We start from the raw sequence: 22,558 nt of genomic DNA, 5'->3' as shown, positions 1-22,558 counted from the left end.
CTGATTCAATTTACAGTCGTTCTATTATATTGAAGTAAAAGATGGAATAATTTGAAACAGGAGAGCAACCATCATCTCAACAGGTTAGTTTATTGTAATTGTATACTATTAAGCTTATGTGGTTCATATTAGCTAGGCATAAGTAGGATGAAAAAAAAGATGGTGAAACTTTATTGAATAACTAAGGAAAAAAGTAGGCAGAATTCTCATTTGCTTATTCATAACATTGTATAGTGAAATAAAATTCAACCAAGATAACAAAGAATAGTTTCTAACAGGAAAAGAAAAAAATAACAGAGAATGGTCTTAGAAATGAAATTCAAACCCTCCAAGCTGTTTGGTAGGGTGAAACATATTTGAGGAATGCAAAAGTAGCTTGCAAGAGTTGTGTAATTGTGATTGTTGATGTATAATCTAGGTTTAGTTGTAGTATATATTTATAGGGACGATAAGGTCGACTTAACAAACCTTTACACACAGAATAAGAAAAACCGATTAAGCAAGTAATCAGGAAGAAAATAAATATAATATGTTTATTTTTGGAATATGCTTGGAATATGATCGAGAATCAATGCGTTGACATCACAAATCTTGGTTATGATCTTCCTCCAAGGTAAATCAAAACGTTTAATGCGCAGGCCTATTTTTTTGGAATCTGGATTATGGGAAAAATGTTGTTGTTAATAGGTAAATGAGATTAGTAAATTAATTATAATAGGTTGTTTAGGAAATGTGAGTAGTGGAAAATTTTTGTTTGGGAATGTATATATAGATTTAATTAATTAGGAATCAAATATTTAATGAAAATGGTAGTGATTCTAATTGTTTAGGAAAGTTGCGATTAGGGGGGGATTAATTGTATAAAAAAATCGGGAAGCTTATATCATATGGAATTTGCCAAAAAACATAAAAGAAAGTAATCTAATCAAACCATATTTATAAATTAAAATTAAAAATATTTAATACAATGGCAGTCTTGTAAATAGGTGGCAAGTTCAGGATTTATTTGCTAAATGTACTTGGAAATTGTATATATAGATTTTTCTTTTTCATTTCTCTCTGTTTTCTCTTTCTCTTTTAATCTTTTTTTCTTAACATTTATTTTTATTTTATTTTAATTACTATGTTTTAAGTTTAACTTGTATCATCTTTTACTATTTTTTTCTTTTCACAAAAAAAAAATTATGAGTCTAATCTAAATCAAATACAATTGAATTGGTGTTCATAGTCAAATCAACAATTTCCAAGTCCAAACTAAATTAATAAATAATTTAGAAATTAATAATTTTAGTTAACTGAATTTTCAACATGAAAAAGACTGTTTGTCCACATACTTTAATTAAGCTTAAATTAGATCAATAATGGATTAACAAAATATTTCATTCTTATATAATTATCCATTTTTGGATAAGTTTTAAAATTTTTTGATCTGTTGCCAATACCCACAAATTCTATTGGTATCCAATAATGATGATGTTGTCCTAAACCCTAAATCTTTTGAACCTACAAATTTGATTGGTATTCACATGACTAAGAGTATATGGATTTGATGTGTTACTATTACCCACATTTATGGCCATGTGTTATGGATTTGATAACAAACTTTGATGTGTTACTAATACCCACATGTATTGTCATGTATTACTAGTACCCACAAATTCTATTGCACTATAAGAAAACATGCTATTCCCGACTGCGGTAGGAGTCGTTAAGTAGTCGCTAATTTGCTGTTTACGACTCAGTTACGACTAAAACATGTAGTTGTAAATCCTTAGTCGGTAAAAGAATTAGTCGTAAAAATAGTCGTTATTTAACGACTACGCTACGACAAAATACCGTAGTCGTAAAAATAGTGGTAACAGAGTCGTAAACTATTACGACTACAATACGAGAGGGTTACAATTAACCAGCAGTTATATAGGCAGTTGTAAAGGAGTCGTTGTGTAGTCGTAACATTTGGAGCCGACGGATTTACGACTAACCATGATGTACAATATTTTTGCTTGTAGTCGTAAAATAGTCGTAACATACTTGCTACTGATTTACGACTATTTGACTACTATTCTATTATTCCCCATATTACATCTGTTTAGCGACTAATGTGTTGTGGAAAACAAATTTGTGAATGTTTTAAATTGAAATTGGTACCTGTTTCTCAAAATATTATGAACCAATATTGTAAATACAACAAAAACAAGATTAAGACAATAAAGTCATATTAACCGATGATTCATAATACAAACCAAAAGAGACAAATGCATACCAAGTTTCTCACAAGTCATATTTAAGCTGAGAGAAACAACAAAAAAATATATTGGTATACATGTGGCTCAACAAAAGAGACAAGTTCATGAATTATGCCAGTTGAAATTGGAGTGAGAAGTTAACCTAAGAAGCATCCATGTTTGAAGTTGGAGAAGGATCCGGATTTGAAGGTGGAGCTGTTGCAGGAAGTATGGTTGAGAGTGGCTATGTGGTTGCTTCAGCTGATTGAGTCTTCAAAAAGTCCATAAAGGCCGGGTCAGTTTTGCCGAGGTACTTCTCCACTAAGGACAAGTGCTCTAGTTTGTCCTTCTGCTTAGCCACAGCTTGGAAATGTAGTGCTTCACAGGCAGCAAGCTCTGTATCACGAGCAGCAACCTCAACATCACGACGAGAATTATAAGCAGCCTGCTCTTCGATTTTACGTTGAGTTTCCTTCATTTGCTCTTGCAATGACTGAAACATTGCAGACTCTTGTCGTTGGTAGTCCTTGCCATTGAGAAAAGGTTGAAGAGTATGCTTAAGACTTCCAACTCCATACAGATTTCCTCGTTAATCTTTCTGAGTAGACTACGAAAACAAAGAGAAAAACACTACATAAAGAGGTTGTAGAAATCGAAAGATAATTCAATGTGGGTTGTGTAAAGTGATACTTTACCTGAATAGATATGCTTGTGTAATCATCTGTTGTGAGCTCTGGAGGCTGTGAAGTATGTTCCCCAAGGTCGGACAACTTTTGCTGCAAGTTCTTCTCATAATTGAGAGAGATTTTCTCCGCCTTCCGGTCAACATAAGTACCATCTGGCTTGGTATGTGTCTTAATAAAAACCTCAACAAGACTCATCGGTCTTCCCAATTTCGTTTCCTGTAATGTTACAAGAGAAGCAAGGGTTATGACATCATTTAAAGCTCCAAATGTAAAGAAAAATAAAATTTATGGGTATGTAAAAGTTACTAACCATTTCAGTATGGATTTGTTGATAAGACTTTGGCCGTGATAAGTGGACGTGAGGACCAAGACCACCACGATCAGACAAACGAGCTTTAGAGTAGGTGAGACTCCTTTGTTGTGCTTATTCAGTTTCCCAATACTCAACCATTGTTCGCCAAATAGTATCTCCGATCCATGTAGGTCGCTCTCCACTCGTCTTGATATTGCTAATCCTGTCTTTCATCCGGCGTTGGCAGATGAGCTCGAAAAACTGTTGAACTGTCCTGGTAATCAAAGGATCTCATGTGTGTGTTTTCTACAAAGCAAAGAGAATATAATGATGTTAGTGGAAACTCAACAAGTAAACCTATATGTGAAAAGGTTAAGAGAGAAAAAAACTGTACAACAAGATCAATGAAATATCTCTTTTGTCTGTCCCGAGACACAAATGACCAACTGTAGTATGGACCATCAAATTTATTTGTAATTTTTTTAGTATTCTTCCTTACGAGTCGCGATTTTTCATCGCGAGTAAACCTGCAAACACATGAAATAGATGTCAAAGATTGAGTATGAATCAACAATACTTTTTTTTTGTCAAACGAATCAACAATACTTATACATATATATAAGACCAACACAAAACAGAACCTATTAAGAACAATCAAAACAAACATCAATGTTCTAAAACTAACCTTCATAGAGCATCACAGACCATCACACAACAGCAAAAAAAATTTTTTCTTAACAATCAATTAAAAGACAGTATTAATACCAGGTTGTATTTGGCTTCGGTGTGGGGGAGAGGACGGTGGTAAACTTCTCACGGTTTGGCACTCTAAGCAGGGAATTTAGAGTGATAATCGTGTCCTCCTGGAGCTCCGAATTTGAAGCCTTAGAACCTTCATGGTAGTTGTGACCGTGAGATGATGGACGGCTCTTAGCTTGAAAGTTATTAGCTGGAGACGGTGGAGCGTCCTGTAGTGGAGGATCAGCACCACACTGCCACGGATTGTTGTGGACCTCCTCTGATGGAAGAGGCTGTTGAGTCTGACGTTGTTGGTTCACCGAGGTCTGGAAAAGCGTTTGTGGCGGTGGATAGTTGCGGATCTGTAGTGCTGCTGACGGTGAGTGTCTAGGGAAAACGTGGTCTTGCTCTTGGGTGATTGAGGATGGGGTAAATCTGCTGCTGGTGTAAAGTTGTATTGACTCGGTAGAGGGTTTGGTCTTCTCGCTTCCTTGATGGGGGTCGACCCTTCGGTTCTTTTGAATACATTAGGAACCATCTTCCTCTTTCTTCCTCACTCAACTGGAGCTTTGGTTGGAGCCTTAGTTGCAGATTGTGTTGGAGCCATCGTGAAGAAGAGAATCGGGAAAGAAGAGATCGGAGATAGAGTAGATAAATTGAAGAGGATTCAGAGTGAAGTATTCGGGAAAGAAAAGATTAGAGATAGAGGAGAGTATCAGGGTTTAGAAAATTAGGGTAATGAGATAGAAAATTAGGGATTTGATAAAAGGGGCAAAAAAATTAGGGATTTTGGTTTCCCGGGTAAACCAAATTAATTTTGGTTTTGGAGGTAAATCGAAAATTTAAAGAATTAAAATTGGTTTCCCGGGTTAATTTGGTTAAACCATAGGGATTAATTGGTTTCCCAGGTAAAATTAATTCATATTTTCTAATTTTAATCGCTAATTAGTCGCTAATTAGTTGCTAATTAGTCGCTAATCAGTGATAATAGTAATTAAACTAAAAGTTTAATTTTTAGTCACTAAATAACAGCTAAACAGTCACAATATATATTTTTTATATATAGTCATATATATCACCAATTTGATATAAACATATTTACTAGAAGCATAATTTACAATTTAATATACATAATTATCTATTTTAATACAAACATAATTATCCAAAATATTTGATACAAGCATAATTATCCAAATTGATACAAATTTTACACAAGCGCAAATAAAATTTTTAGTTAGGAGGATTTCCGTCTTCATCTAGTTCATCGTCTGAAGATGATAAATTACATTGAAATTCATCTTCTTGTTCTGCATCTCCGACATCATAATCAAAATTTATTGGTTTAATTCTTTCTTCTAAATTATCGAAAACCAGATCTTCAATAGTAGTCACCAATACAGCATCATCATTTTCTGTTTGCAAAAGATTCGGTTCTTTGTTCTTATATTCTCCTGCAATGTTTCCCCTCGGATTAACTTTTAAAACATTGAGCCATTCCTTCCTCGGTTTCTTTGTGTATGGGTAGGGAATATAGCAAACTTGATGCGCCTGGGAGGCTGTTTGGAATATCAACACAAATATGAGTTACAGATATATATATATATATATATATATATATATATTATCAACATTAAAAAATAATATATATATACATACCTAGAATAAATGGTTCGTATTTATTATATTTTCTAGATGAAAGAACGTCTACGACGCCACCATTGCTCATCCAAGTGCCTCTACCCATAACAGGGTCATACCACTTACACATAAAAAGTGTGATTCTCAAATTGATCATCCTCTCATACTCGACTTCTATGATATCAGTTAAGGTCCCGTAAGAATCCGCTGCATCGGATGCATCAGTGTAATTTTCACCTTTAACACAAACTCCATAGTTACAAGTCTTTCTTCCAACACCATGATCACATGTATGAAACAAGTAGCCTCTTGTAAAATACATTGGCCATGTTTTGACCTTGTTCAAAGGTCTATGCACTATCTCTTGAACCAAGGGAGGAAATGGATTTGTGGCGTTCCAGTAAGAAACCTACATATATGTAACAATGAATATATATATATACTAAAATTATTTATAATATATAATAAAAATATTTTTAATAAGGATTATATAAATACATACATATTCTTTAACCCATAAATGATATTCGTCAGCTCTTTTGGTGGAGATTTCTTTTTCCGAAAGTCCTGGATATTTTGCACCAATAAAATCCTCGAACATACTATATATACAAGACCAACACAAATATATGAGAAATTTTGTGTGGATTATATATATAATAAAGTTTATTTTACTTAATCGATATAAAATTAGTTATATACCTCTCCATTGGCTGAAAATAGTCATAATTCTGTAAAACATATGCATGTGTGCATTGATAGTCTCTTTCAGACAGCCATATTTCATTTATTTCTCCATTTGGACGGCCGATGTGAGTAAATAAAGGAGGTACTCCAGGGACATGATATACATGGGCTTCACTTTGATCAAATCGTGTTAACCTGACCAAATGAGAAAAGTAAATGACTTTTAAATAAATGATAGCAGTTTTATCTACCTTGATTGATTTTAGAATTTACCTTGATTTTGTTTGTATATTTGCGGCGAAGTAGTGCTCTGAGAAATAAGCAATCTCGTCACTGATATAAGATTCAACAATTGATCCTGCTGCATATCTTTTGTTCTTTGCTTTTCCTTTCAATTTTTAAAAAACTTTTCAATAGGATACATCCACCTATATTGGACAGGGCCTCCTAATTCAGCTTCGTAGGGGAGACGTATCATATGCTCAATCACGTCAAAAAATGAAAAGATCTTTTCCAAATTGCATAGAATTATAATTATGTTCTGTTTTAGAATTTGAATGCGACTTTTATGCAAAGTTCTCGCACATAAGTCCCGGAAAATTGCTCCAAGCCCTACAATATACAATGCAAAATATTGGGGTTAATTACTTTAAAATTACTATTAAATGACTTCGTAAATATAGGTATATATGAAATTAATTAATAACTGATAATACAAGGTGGACGTTCCAGTCTAGGAGTTCTGCAAAGATAAATGGAAGTAGTCATTCCATAAAAACATGGCAGTCATGACACTTCATGCCTGAAAACTTTTCATTTTCCATAGCAACACAACTAGCTAGGTCTGACGAATAACCATCAGGAAATTTCACCGAATGTTTGACACTTTCTAGTAAACTTGTTCTCGCTTCTTCTGTCAAAGTGAAGGGTGGGAAATGAGCTTTACCATCACTATCAATATGTAACTGTGGCCGAGAACAGAATTTTTGTATATCCAATCTTGACATGATGTTGTCTTTTGATTTACCCTTCACACTCATAAGAGTATACATGATGTTATCCAAAAAGTTCTTCTCTGTATGCATCACATCAATATTGTGTCAAAGATTGAGGTCCCTCCAGTAAGGCAGCTCCCATAATATGCTTAACTTATGCCAGTTGTGTTGATTCCCATAGCTAGCAGTCTTCTTTTCATGACCATTTCCACCAACGTCCTTGGTTTTTGGTGGTTTTACTTCAGCCAAACGCTCGTAATAAACTTGCTCACCGGTCAACGACTGAGGTGGATACTCTCTCGAAGCATCTTTTCCCTTGAGGAAGTCTTTCTTATTCCTCTTTAATGGATGACCGTGAGGAATAAATCTTTGATGACAATCAAACCAACACGTCTTCCTTCCATTAGGGAGATAAAACGACTTTGTATCTTCCATGCAAACTGGACAAGACAATTTACCATGGGTTGTCCATCCTAATAACATGCCATACGCCGGAAAGTCACTTATCTTCCATATTAGTGCTGCTTTTAGATTAAAATTTCATTCAAGGACACATCGTATGCATCGATTCCAGTAGACCACAACTCTTTTAACTCCTCAATCAAAGGTTGGAGGAAGATATCCAGACTAGCTTGCGGAGAGGTTTAAAAGAATTGATTTCGCCACCTATGTCATCAAAGTGCACTTATCTTTTCGGTCAAGGGTCCTGAGAGAACTCCAAAGTTAAGCGTGCTTGAGCTGGAGTAGTCTCAGGATGGGTGACCTTCTGGGAAGTGACTGTCGAAATTATGCGAGTGAGGACAAAACACAGGAAAATAGCATGTGGTGATTTGTAGGGACAGTAACAAGTCTTTAAAACCTCCTGGACGTAGCAAACCGACCATCAGATATGGATAGGCTCACGAGCCTAGTGAGAGGACGTGAGGCCCATTAAGGAAGGTGAGCCCATAGACTGGGATTGGACATAGGGCCCACTAAGAGGTGGCGGTCGGGGCGTTACANTTTTGGTGGTTTTACTTCAGCCAAACGCTCGTAATAAACTTGCTCACCGGTCAACGACTGAGGTGGATACTCTCTCGAAGCATCTTTTCCCTTGAGGAAGTCTTTCTTATTCCTCTTTAATGGATGACCGTGAGGAATAAATCTTTGATGACAATCAAACCAACACGTCTTCCTTCCATTAGGGAGATAAAACGACTTTGTATCTTCCATGCAAACTGGACAAGACAATTTACCATGGGTTGTCCATCCTAATAACATGCCATACGCCGGAAAGTCACTTATCTTCCATATTAGTGCTGCTTTTAGATTAAAATTTCATTCAAGGACACATCGTATGCATCGATTCCAGTAGACCACAACTCTTTTAACTCCTCAATCAAAGGTTGGAGGAAGATATCCAGACTAGCTTGCGGAGAGGTTTAAAAGAATTGATTTCGCCACCTATGTCATCAAAGTGCACTTATCTTTTCGGTCAAGGGTCCTGAGAGAACTCCAAAGTTAAGCGTGCTTGAGCTGGAGTAGTCTCAGGATGGGTGACCTTCTGGGAAGTGACTGTCGAAATTATGCGAGTGAGGACAAAACACAGGAAAATAGCATGTGGTGATTTGTAGGGACAGTAACAAGTCTTTAAAACCTCCTGGACGTAGCAAACCGACCATCAGATATGGATAGGCTCACGAGCCTAGTGAGAGGACGTGAGGCCCATTAAGGAAGGTGAGCCCATAGACTGGGATTGGACATAGGGCCCACTAAGAGGTGGCGGTCGGGGCGTTACAATTTGGCCCAGAATTCAAAATTGTAAGAAACAAGAACTCTTCATTCATGCACATACCAGGGGGTAGATTATATGGAGTCAAAATCAAAGGCCACAATGAATGATTAAGAGACATGCCAAATGGATTGAACCCATCAGTGCATAATTCAAGATAAACGTTACGGGGTTCTTTTGCAAATTGAGGATTTTGTTCTTGGAAATATTTCCAGTCTGCCGCATCTGACGGATGACACATTTGTCACTTGTGCTTAGCATGCCATCTCATCCTCCGCAGTCTTGTGGCTCTGGTACATCCTCTTCAATCTATCTGCAATAGGTAGATACCACATACGACTGTATGGTACTTTGGTTCTACGTCGGGGATCCTTAGGCTTCCATCTTTGAGCACCACAAAACAGACAAGTCTTTTCCTTTTCGTCATCTTTCCAGAAGATTATACAATTGTTAATGCAAACATCAATTGTATAATATGGGAGACCTAAATTGCACATTAATTTTTCCGTCCCGTAATGTGAACCGGTTCCCTGGTTTCCTTCTGGTAAATACTCATTCATCATTTCGCACACCGAATCCACTAACTTTTCACTCATATTATACTCCGACTTATTTTGCATGACTCGAGCAGCTAACGATAATTGTGAGTGGCCTTCACGGTAATCATCGTATAATGGATTTTTTGCGCCTTCTAACAAGTCGTAGAATTTCTTTGAATGATTACGTATTGGTTCTTCAACATTTTAAGAACTACCCTCATGATAGTTATCATCTAAACCCACATTATAACGAAATGCATCATTCACCATATCCACATATGGATTTTCTACTACATTACCCACATCTACATTATCCACTTCTTGATCACTACCAACATAACTTGTTCCTATATCCATATTGATTTCTTTCCCATGTTTATACCAAATATAATAATCAGGCATAAATCCATTGCTAAAAAGATGATTCCAAATTCTTTTTCCCAACATAAATTTTTCGTTCTTACAGCGACTACAAGGAAAGTGGAACATACCCCCATTATTCTGTGCTAGAGATTGACTATTTGCAAATGCCATGAATTCCTTTATCCCCGTTATAAACTCCGCCGAAAAATTGCCTGTCACTTCATCGAACCTCTTATACATCCACTCTCGAGAATTACTATAATTGTAATTCCCAGACATTATATAAGAATAATCAAAAAAAAAATTTCCCTTTGCACAAATGTGTTTGTTTTGAACGAGTGAGGAGAGAAAAAGTGGTGAAGCTGGTATATATAGAGCCAATTTTGGCGACTACCAATCGACTAATCAAAATCAGTCGCATAATACAAGTATACCAACCCCCACACCAACCCCCAAAGGAAATAAACATGATTTTTAATACCGGCATTTTACGACTACTATACAACTACGTTACAACCCGCCCAAAGTGTCGCGTAGTAGTCGCCAAATGACGACTACTATATGACAACCTGTACGACCCGCCGTAATTGTCGCCTAATTGGTGACTTGAATGCGTGTACCGAATTAGTCGTAAATGAGGGACTATATAACGACAAGACTACGACTGCATTTATAATTCTATATATGAGTCGTAAGGTAGTCGTTAAATTGCGACTATTTTGACGACTACCGGATGTTGTCGCAATTTAGCGACTACGTTACGATCATTTTTATTTAGTCGTAACATTGTCGTAACGGAGTGACTAAATAGTCGCTAAATTTAGCGACTGAATAATAGTCGTAAAATGTAGTCGGGAATGGCCGGTTTTTTTGTAGTGTTGGTATCCACATGACCACGAATATATAGATTTGATATTGTCAATTGTATCCTAAACTCTAAAACTCTAGAACCCACAAATTCTATTGGTATCCACATGACCACAAATATATAGATTTGATGTTGTCGTTGTATCATAAACCCTAAATCTCTAGAACTCACAAATTCTATTGGTATCCACATGACCATGAATATATGAATTTGATGTTGTCGTTGTATCCTGAACCATAAATTTAAATCCATATAGAATTGTAAATAATGGAAATCCATATAGAATTGTAAATCATATAACCAATAACACATAATTTAAATTTAGGGTTCAGGATACAACACCAACATCAAATTCATATAGAATTGAGTCAAAAGGTTTCCTCTGGAAGTATTAAATTTAGGGTTCAGGATACAATGACAACATCAAATTCATGACCGTGAATAATGTGATTTCTAAATCCATATAGAATTATAAATAATGGAAATCAAAGCATATAGATTTTGAAATAACATGTTTTATCCTTGGATTTGAATAATCTATTTTACACTTTCAAATCCATTCAAATCCATTTAAAACATAATGTGGATTTTAAAACCCAAAATCAAATCATTAAATGAATAACATGAGATTTTAACAAGTATTTGCAAATCATATAACCAATAACACATAATTTTGATAAGTTTTTTTAAATCTATAATTGAATAACACATGATTTTTGTTTGGATTTCCAAATCCATTAAAATCATAGAACCAATAACACCCCTAAGCCTTAAATTCTAATTCCTAAACCATAAACCCAAAATATTGATACTGAATCCACATAACTCCTAAAACCTAAATCCTAAATTATAAAACGCTAAACACTATTTTTTTTTTGTCAACTAAACATTAAAAATTAAAAAGTAATTCCACGGTTGGTTGCCCAAACCGGAGGGTAAGAGTTTACAAATGAAAATTATGAAACTAAAGATCTTGAAGAACGAGCAAGACAATATGCTCTCTCGTTTGACGAACGCGGAATCATGAAAGAGTGAAGGATGTGAAGGAATATCTGAGAAGGCTGAAATCGTCCAACAGACTTTTTATTGATTAGATTTTTATATGTTTTTAAAATGTTCAAGTATCCATAAACTAGACCACAATTTATCATCCACTTATCAATGACTAGATGTTCAGATAAAAATAGATAACATATAACTTATTCATCGAAAATATGGCAAAATGCATATTAAAATATAGAAAAAATGTAATCATAATCCATTATATATATATATATAAAATTTATTGGTAATAAATAGAGAAATGGCAATAAAGATTTTTAAAAAGAGAGTTTGTAAAAAATAAAAGAAAAAAAAAAGAGAGAAAGAGAGAGAGAGGGCAAAATAGTTTTTCTTCTTACTTTTCCATCATAGTTGGAAGGCAAAATAGTACTAAAAAAGTGGACACCTAAGCAAAAAAACTTGAAAAAGTATTGAAAATATGTGTTTTTGTAAGAGATTTCTCATAACATAGGTGTGGGTGCTATTATCTCTTTTACATATCATAGTTGGTGTTGTTACGGTTGCTTCCACTGAAAGAATCCTCTCTCGCATGATATCTTTGGACAGTGGATATTTGAGACCTAAAAGAATGCGTAGACATGAACAACAAAGTTAAAGACAAATGATACCTTCTATAAACAATAGACTTTTTTTATGTTCTTATTTACTTGCGTTTGTGTGGCCTGTAAGCCTTCTTCTTGACTTGATGGGGTCTCCTTGATGGGGTTTTTAGTCATCTTCTTTGTTGTGTTCTCTGCAACATTTCCGAGATGACAAACCAAAATATGCATAGTTAAAAAAGAGATGAATCTGTAAGGAGTATCACAAAAATCACTGAAAACTCAGTCCAACAACAAAAACAAACAAATTTGGGCCTTGAAAAAATGATCAAGCCCACTGCAGTTTGCTTACTCACCTTGGTCTCCAACCGTAACAAGGAAAATGTGTTCACTCCATGTGTTCTGCAATGTACGGACTCGACACCAACTACAGCTCACACTATGGTCCAAACAAGGAACCGATTCTCTGCTCTTGCTTCACCAATCTTGTGCAACTGATGGAGACACTTGTCAGAAATCTACCTACCTTTGTAATCATTAGGTTATCATGTCTTCTCCTATAAAAAGACAAATGATGTAATCTGAAAATAATTAATGAAGAAATATCTTTCAACCGCTCTTTCTCTGTTTTTAACCTAGAACTTCAGCTCTTGCTTTCAAGTTATATATCATACCATGACTTCAGCTAGATCGTGAAGGTGTGCTAGTGTAAGCAAATTTAGGGACATAGTTGTTTGACAGTTCTGTCAATGCTTACCAATTGGGCTGTGAATTGTTTTTTTTTTTTTTTTGCCACAATACTGTATTCTTGTTTCCTTCTCATGTTTTTCTCTTTTGCACACTATCTCACATTATTTTACAATTATTTTATGAAAATTAAATTAAATTATGAACCATAATCTTTGTGGCACATTTCTGTTGGTCATGTGATTTGTGCTTTAATTATATGAATAAAATTATTATCTGAAATCCAAGATCTGTAATAGTTTAATACTTATAATTTATCTAATTCAAAATTTTATATCATTTTTTCTGTATTTTGATGGTTTCCTAAATATTTATAGTGTTAGGAAAAAGGCAATATAAATTGTGAATAATGAGAAATAGGATTTATAAGTATTTAACAAAATTTAACTAATAGTTGGTATAAATTAATAGATTAGTAAAAACATGCAAAATAGATTAGTAAAAAACAATCAAAGAAGAGCTTGAACTTCATCATATTCACATTTTAGTTAAATCGTTAAAGAATTTGTCAAATTGCTCAAAATATTAATTCCCTACTAACACTATGCTCAAAATATTAATTCCCTACTAACACTAGCAAACATGCAAAATAACACAAGTTTAGCAAAAAAAAAATAACACTATCATTATGACACATGTTTTGTAGAAATATATTTTCCAATTAAAGGTTTGTATAGTTAGGAGTTTTCTATTTTAATTTTGTAAATTAATTAAGAAGTTATAATTTTGTTATTTAATTTTCTTTATTTCCAATTTTCCTTTATTTCTATTAAGTTGTTGACCAAAAAAAGAGTAAGTAGCTAATTGGGGGTTATTGGTTTGAGATTTGAATAAAATTTTAAAGATTTTAAATATAATGTAGAATATGTTGGTATTAAATCAAGATTTTGTTAAACTATGTTAAAGTTTAGTATTATTAGTTCGTGATTTGTAAAAAGTCATTTAAAATCTTAACAAATCTGTGTTATTGGATTCAGACTTTTATAAAGTCATTAAAAGTTTTGTGTTATTCAATTAAAACAAAAAAATCTTGGATTGTTAATAAATTTAATTATTATATTATTGGTTCATGTTCCACCAAAAAAAATGTTATTAGTTCATGATTTTAGACACTTTCTTTACAAAATAAAGTCATTGTAAGTATTACCAAAATACATGGATTGTTTGGATCACTTTACAAGACTTTAGAAAACCAATCAACAAAACTCTCTAGCAATCTTTAAAAATCTTTCACTTATTCACTTTTAATGATTTTGTTGAACTTTTCAAATAATCTTTATAAATTAGAATCTAATAACTCCCCCCTAGTTTTCATAGATATCTCTTTAGTTGATGATATTGTTACCATATTCTTTAAGTCAAATGATTCCCTAATTAATAGATATAAATTTCGTATCTCTATAGATTGATCTACTGCCAAAATAAGCAAAATGTGATTAATTCATATTCTCATTTCTGTATTTATATATTTTGTTTTACATAGATGTGTTAGAGAGACAAAAAGAATTTGAGAAAAAAAAATGAAAGAACATATCTTTTGTCAGTTTCTAGTCGTAATGATGTTGTTGTCAGCATCTCAAATTCAGGGAGAGCGATGTCATGATGCAGGCATAGAAGGTCTGAGGGCATGTGCATATTCTATCTACAAGAGGCTGCCAACTCCGCCAAGACCATCTGAAGCTTGTTGCACTCAAGTCCGCCTCGCCGGAATGAATGCGTTTGCGAAGCTATCAGTACTAAAGTAATCGAAGACGCCATTGATATAAAAAAGTTCGTCAATGTCGCTGCTGCTTGTGGCAGTCCTCTTGCTCCTGGTTCACAATGCGGAAGTAAGTCCCAGCTTAGCCTACTTGTTTTTTTTTTGCCGGTCTATCTAACTTACTATACCATGCCTTTGATTTACTTGTGTTTTTTTTCTCCGCAGGATTCCAAGTTCCCGCCCCGGTGGCATGATGAGACATCATGACTGAGTTATATTGAGAATCTACTACAGTTTGTTGTAACTTATTGGAAAAATAAAGTGTATTAAATGCACGAATAATTTGAGACCGCTCCTGTTTTTCTTAAAAAAATCATATTGTTAATAATCAATATTCATAAACACGTATGGGTCAATCAAATTAAATTTTAAAATAATACTTGTACAGTAAAATTACAAATTAGGTATACAATTTATTAGCCGGCTACTAACAAATCCAAGAAAAACGCGAGTAAGGTTGTGAGGATATGATGAGCCAAATTTGGTGGTTCTAATTAGGAGGATGAACCAAATTTGGTGGTTCAAAATAGCTCAATCCTAATTAGAGCCAAGCTGGTTTGGGCCGGATTACTAACACTAACCCACATTATTCCAATTCTCTATGGGCCAAGCCAGTTTATCTCTAGTTGGGAATAAATTTTGTTATTATTTTTTTCACATTTGTTTTTTTTAAATCTAATGTTAAATTATATTCAAATGAAAATAGACATTTTACCTCAGCTGTACAACCTGTTTGTCTCACATTTTGTGTACTTTCTATAAAAAAGAAAAGACCATAACATTAGTGTGACCTAGTTGCAAACCAAACCTGAATGAGGGAGCCATCCTTATCAAGCATGGTACCGACCCTATTATGAACATTTTTATCAATGAATTTCACCAGCTTTTCCACTGATGATTGTGGTTCCCCATGGCGCCTATCGTTCCACACTTGTTGTTACATGTTACGTTGTTAGCTAGTACCGTTTGAGATTATAGCTAGTGTATTTTACATTTTACCTTTACTGGGATCGGGTGTCAGATGTTCCCGCCACATGCCATATCTCCAGAGAAGGTGTGAATGTGATGGCGAAAATTGTATCATAGCTGGCATGCCTTGTTATGATTCGACCAACTAAGGTAATGATGATTTTCGCGTATGAATACTTATGACACGCGTAGACTTGCGATAACTGCACTCATGATATATAGTTTCAATTCTTTTTAGCTATGATTTTTTTTTCATTAATAGCTTAGAAATATCACTCTTAAGCGTTTACAAGAGTACAAACCCTAGCTTCTCTATAAACCTTACCTGGTCGGCACAGATAAACTTTTGTTCGGAGCACAATGAGAATCTTCTGAACAAATACACAGCCCTTCCAATGCACAACCTGGCTTCACAATCGTCACGTTTCCTTTTAACCCAAAAATCTGATCAGTCCATTCTGTAGAAAACAACCCTGACGGATCCAATCTCTCCTTTATTTTCAAAAACGCGTTTGCGTTTTTGTATTTTCTAATGGCACCATCAAAAGCTACGTTCCTGTTCTTCCCCCAATGAGGCAAGGCGTTGTATTTCAATATGGCTATTTGCTCGATCTCTTCCATGTAATCCTCATAGAGACGTGGTGTCAAAGGATCATCTTTGCTTCTGTAGTAAGTTAGGTCAAAGTCTAAAGCTTTTTCTTCTTTCCCTAGATAAGCAGTAGAGGATGTGACATAGCGGACTAGAACACCATTGTTGAGTTCTAGGCCGCAGAGAGATTTTGGCTCAATCTTCACAAGTGCTTTGATGTCGTTGATGAAATCTTTGACATGTGTGAGAGAAACACTTAATGCTGTTTGGTAAAAAAAAATCGCCTTTAATGCGTGGATCCCACGGACAAGCCGTAATCAGTCCGTTATGATAACTATCTAGACACGCACCGGAAGACATCATACGGTCTTGGCGTCCGATGACCGGATAGCCTGTAAATAGAAAGCCTGCCATGGAAATAAAGTGAATATATAATAGATGTGTAAAATAGTTAGAAAAAATCTGATATACAAGATCATTCGATCAAGAGAGAGTACCATTGTTAGTTAACCCGTATGAGATTTTAAACAAAAAAGACGTTAATGTCTTTGCTCTCGCACACTTGTTGTTTGCCTCACCCGAAGACTCGTCGCTCTCCTCTTCATTTCATATCATGAACCAAAAGCATATAAAATAAAGAAATATATTATAACTATATACAAATTATATATATGAGTGAAGTGATAAATGAAAAAAAAAGAAACCTAACGATCTGGTGAAGGCTAAAATCAGAGAGAGTTGTGAACGGAATGGGAAAAAATTGAACAAGCCATTGCCTGAAACACAAACATTGGCCGGAATCCGATCATCAATTCGGTACAGCACTTTGCCTTGGCTTGGTAACCATATGAAATCCGCAAACTCATGTTTTTCCCCAAATGTCACGGCTTGATCTCCAAAATCAGTGTCATTTATCATCACATATGTCAACGATCTCTTGAACATCGGTTGCAACTTGAAAGTTACCTTCCCAAAAACATACGATTGACAAGCAAACGTTATAAATTTTTTAGAATTTTCGAGTTTCGTTACTATATAATAGAAAACAAAAGTTTAAAACGGGTCAGGTTTTAAACCAGGTCTGTCCAGCCATAAATTTATTATATTCGAACGAGTGCACTGACTTTGGCGATAGGACTTTTACATGTGACTAATCCATTTCGATTAATCAAAATTTGAAAATTACTGAAAATAAAAATATGCATAATATCACCTACAATGTCGCAATATACTTCAAACGCTCACACTAATTGTGGCGTTAAGGATGTGCCGTAACCTTAGTAGATCGGTGATATGTAGACAGTAGACTTTTATATTTATTTTTGGATCCTTGACAATATAGATACGCTTTAATTATAAACGATTAAAGCAGCTAATAAGTGATCTATATATACCTGAGAGATAACTCCAAGAACGCCTAAAGAAACTTTGGCTGCGTTAAACTCTTCAGGATTCATAGCCTCACTAAGAACCCAAACTTTTGCATACCCTTCAGAAACAGAACCGGGGCTCACCATTCTTATCTCGGTCACGTAATCATGAACCGCACTTCCTTTACCCCACAGTGAACTTCCGTGAGCACCGGTCCCCATCATTCCTCCAACTGTAAGTCCCCACCAATACGGTGCGTATGGCAAAGCTAACTCCAACTTAGCCGCTTCTTTGATCAGTTGCCTTAACGTCACGCCGCTTCTTTGATCAGTTGCCTTAACGTCACGCCGCTCTCAACCGTCAAAGTCTTGGCATCAGGGTTGGTTCGCACCACGTTGTTTAGAAACTTGGTGCTTATGAGAATCCCGTCCTTGCCGTCAGTACAAACCAGCTTGGGGATGCTGTGAGAGTACCGAGTCACGACCCGCATTTTCTGGCCACCTCTAGTTGCTGCAGCAACCGCAGAGACCAGTTCAGCTTCGGTTCTTGGGTACTCCACCTTTGCCGCTTCACATATAGAACGGTCAGGAAAGGCTCCGTACGAGTTCGTCACTGTGCATATCGTGTTTCCGGACTCACAGTTGACAGGATCATGCGGTGGAGTTGAGAAAACAAATGTGAAAAAGCAAAATATCAAACTTAGCCAAAAAGCCATGTTGTAAGAAACTTTTCAAGACTAATTGGAAGGGATTGGGAAGCCTCTCATGATCTCGTCTCTATATTACTCTTAGTGTCAACCATTCAGTATATCACCACATGGTATTATTAAATAGATATTAAGAGCCGACATGTGGCTATATGAGCTTTTGTGCTATGGTACGTAACAGTTTTAAGTTTCAACATATCATCACATGGTATTATTAAATAGATATTAAGAGCTGACATGGAATCGGCTATATGGCGAGCTTTTGTGGTATGTTTACATAACAGTTTTTTTCATGGCTCTAATGGTGACAGCTTATTTGATAGTGTGAAATAAACAATTTAACAGTACAGGTTAACTGTGGTTCATGCAGAAAATATATATTATTGGAACAATTGCGATTTATAATGAATAAACAGTACAAAATCATATTTAATTGATGAAAAAATAGATATTAAAAGCTGACCTGTAATTTGAGCTTTTGTGGTATATGGTAGATAACATCATCACATTCTCAAAATAATTTTTCCATAGACAAAAGAGATAAAATCATTAAATGAAATTCAGAGAAGAACTTAATTATTTAGACATTGGACCTAGCTAGCTATATTATTAGGCTTTTAATTACATAACATATATAGTACTCTTTAGAACATGATATGTAATTGACTTTAAACCGGATTTACATCCATAGAATACATAGACCTCTATTAATTATTTGAGTTTTTATGGGTAAAAGAAATGACAAAAATTTCTCGTTAAGCTACTACACCTGATGAAATTGAACTTTACCACAAAACACCTCATCTAACTTTAAGCCTTAAAAAATACGATTGTATAAAAATTAAAAAAAATAGGAGCTAGCCTTTTGTAGACTCTCTATTAACTATGCATATTTTTATGGCTAAAATAAATTAAACGGGTTTCACATTCTTGATTGTCTACAATTTTGAATTTTACTAATAATCTTCTAAGCACATCACCAGTTCACATTAGAGAATGATAAATAAATCAAATTATGAAGCGGATGTGGATCCATATCTAATATTAACGAGAATGTAAGAAACCATCATATATATCTTTTGTTTTTTTTTTTTTTTGGTATGAACCAAACGATGCTGTTTAGAGATGACTCAATTAGAATGTGACAAAGGTTCAAAAGCTCTGTATTTCACTAGAAGAAGAAAATTCACAAACCTCTGTATCTCTCTCTTAATCTGTATTTAGTCAAAATACACATAACACAATCTAGTTTTCACTTTTCAAATTGTATATATTAAAGGGAAGAAAAAAACCAAGTGATCAATTACAATGTGAATTAACATCATGCTTCAATAACCTTCTACACCTCTTCAACCTTCTTCAGTTCTTCAACTTTCTTCAATCCATTCTTAGGCATTTCGTCAATAATAGTAATTACTGCTTTCTGAACAGTAGGGACAAGTAAGGCCTCTTCTTCTGTTGCCTGAAGAGGCTCTAAGGAATCTACAATGTCCCTCATTAAAGGCCGAGCCTTCGGGTTTCGGTTCAAGCAATGGTAAGCTAGCATTGCAGCCTTTTGAACCGCTTTTACCGGGTATTCACAGTTCATTCTTGGGTCTACAATGTTCAAGACTTTCTTCTTCTCCTTCAATAATGGAAGAGCCCAATCTATGAGGTTTTGCTCACGCGTAGGCCGTGACTTATCTAATGATTTTCTTCCTGTTAGAAGCTCTAACAGAACCACACCGAAGCTATATACATCACTCCCCGGTGTCAAATGACCTGTCACCAAGACATCATCAGAAAGAATCCAAATACCACAAAGTCATTGTGTTGTCCTTTTAAGTTTTAAATAGCTATAGTAGAAGCTGTGACAAGATGCAGAGTACATTCTAGAAACGTGTGATTTGCAAGTTTGGCAGACTGTATTACTCACCTGTCATGATGTATTCAGGAGCTGCATAGCCATAAGTTCCCATTATACGAGTGGAAACATGCGATTTATCTCCTACAGGACCGTCTTTGGCAAGTCCAAAATCAGATAGTTTGGCATTGTATTCCTGGTACAACAACAATATGAAACCTCCACGTACAATTATGTCAACAGACAACTAGACAAGAGAAGGGCTTTGATCTAATACTACTACTAACCATATCTAGAAGAATGTTGGAGGTTTTGAAATCGCGATAAATGACTGGTTTCTTTGCTTCGTGTAGAAAGGCAAGTCCTTTCGCTGCTCCGAAAGCAATCTTCATTCTAATTCCCCATGGAAGAGGAAGCAAAACTCCTACCAAGAAGAGATACACATAACTTAGACTTCCTTATCAATTCAAGAAGACAAATGAGTTTAAGAACTCTAAAAACTCACTTGAGAAAAGATTGTTCTCCACGCTACCACGAGCCATGTACTCATAGATTAGCACCCTGTGACTATCCTCACAGCAATAACCAATCAATTTCACTAAGTTTGGATGTGAAAGCTGCCCCAAGAATATCACCTCTGCCTAAACACAACATGGATAGATAAGAATTTCAGAGACCTCTGCTGCAAACTAAGGACCCATTTTGACCTCAAACTGTTATAGAGCTATGAATAAAGCTTAACCAAGAACTCTAACCAGTTGAGAACCTTGGAAGACAAGCAAAAAGACAGAGAGAGAGACTAACCAGCCATTCTCTGTGACCCTGAAAGCTATTATCGCCGTCGTGAACTTTGACGGCAACAGGTAGTGGTTGAGGAACATCTTGATCATCCAAATCCTCTTTTATAAAACCTTTATAAACACTTCCGAATCCACCACCACCAAGAACTCTGTCTTGTCTGAAATTATCTGTGATGTTTTTAAGCTCATCGTATGTGAAAGCTATCAAAGGATTCGCTGCTGAGTCACGTCTTAGATCCTCAACTTCTTTTGGGTTTGATGGCAGCTTATGAACTTCCTTAATATGCTTATCTTCTACTGCTGGACTCTGTTCTTTTGGTGACTCTACATATAGTTTCACACAAAAAGAGACAACAAAGAAACCAATGTTTGTTAAGTTTTACTTTGATTCTTCTAGGGGTCCAAAAATCCAAGAACGTAGAATAATATAATTTAAAATGAGACTTTGACCAATTTAGAAGAAAACAAAAAGAGAGAGATAAAATGGAAGGAGACTAAAGAAGAAAGAATCAGTAAGTCAAAATTCTCAACAAATGAGTCCAAACTTATAGAATAGAGAGAAAACGAATCTTAGCTTACCAATAAACACCCAAACTTACCTAATTGAAAAAGTTTCGAACCCAAAAAAAACAAAAAAAAGTCTCAAAAGGGGAATATAAACAGAGCATAATCAGGCGTTATAACCGATAGATTTTTCTGAGTTTGCTCAAGATTTTTTTCGGATAAAAACCCTTAAGTAAATCTTGTAATTTTCAGCCATAACAGTAACATAAAAGAGAAAAAAAAAACAAAATAAGAAGGAGAAGAGGGTACAAAGGAAACCTGATTTAGCGTTTGCAGAGACTCTGTGGTTTAAGGGCTCAAAGCTACACCAACAGTTTCCCATTTATTCCCCAAACAACACACACAGAGTGACAAATATATATATATATATATATATAGATAGATAGATTACTAAATTTATCAAGAAATGAAAAAAAGGAAAAAACCCAGCTATAATATGGAAGTTACAAATTCATGCCCAAAAAGAAAACATAAGCTCTCAATTTCTCTTCTTGGAATTTTTTGTTCTGTTTTTTTTCTTCTTTTTCTTGGTTTCTTTCTTTGTTTCTCTCTTAACTCTTTTTCCAAGAACCAAAACAAAAGGTAAAGACTAAAAGAGATGATGAAAGAGAGAGACACACACACTAAGGAAATGTTTTGTTTCTCCTTTTAGAGAGAGAGAGAGAAGGGAGATTCGTCGGGGGCAATGATGGGAAGAGACTAGAGGTGGGAGAGAAAGAGGTCTTTGGCTATGGCGGAGATGGGCCCTCAACTTCTCTCTCTCTCTCTTTTTCCACTGACAAATCAAAACAGAAACTCTCATTCAGA

The 22,558-nt window shown here is 35.0% G+C and overlaps 1 protein-coding gene and 2 pseudogenes across 1 annotated transcript; 1 reads left to right on the top strand and 2 right to left on the bottom strand.

Annotated features, from left to right (window-relative positions):
- LOC104726194 lies at positions 14,662-15,103 on the top strand (annotated as a pseudogene).
- LOC104726193 lies at positions 16,098-18,604 on the bottom strand (annotated as a pseudogene).
- On the bottom strand, positions 19,723-22,293 carry LOC104726192 (probable receptor-like protein kinase At5g56460). Its single transcript, XM_010444997.2, has 6 exons — positions 22,010-22,293; positions 21,192-21,511; positions 20,893-21,028; positions 20,675-20,811; positions 20,460-20,583; positions 19,723-20,305 (listed from the first exon to the last, which is right to left on the bottom strand). Exons 1-6 carry the CDS (start codon positions 22,071-22,073, stop codon positions 19,884-19,886), a joined length of 1,203 nt encoding a protein of 400 aa, XP_010443299.1. The 5' UTR covers positions 22,074-22,293; the 3' UTR covers positions 19,723-19,883.

This window comes from Camelina sativa, chromosome 11, assembly GCF_000633955.1.
Source record: "Camelina sativa cultivar DH55 chromosome 11, Cs, whole genome shotgun sequence".
Taxonomy (NCBI): domain Eukaryota; kingdom Viridiplantae; phylum Streptophyta; class Magnoliopsida; order Brassicales; family Brassicaceae; genus Camelina; species Camelina sativa.
This window is presented reverse-complemented; position numbering and strand designations above follow the sequence as displayed.

Coding starts and splice junctions, on each gene's coding strand:
- LOC104726192 (XM_010444997.2), bottom strand. CDS start 22,073: ATGGGAAACTGTTGGTGTAGCTTTGAGCCCTTAAACCACAGAGTCTCT. Junction 21,512..22,009: donor CTCTGCAAACGCTAAATCAG/GTTTCCTTTGTA, acceptor AACTATATGTAG/AGTCACCAAAAGAACAGAGT. Junction 20,812..20,892: donor GGAGAACAATCTTTTCTCAA/GTGAGTTTTTAG, acceptor TCTTCTTGGTAG/GAGTTTTGCTTCCTCTTCCA.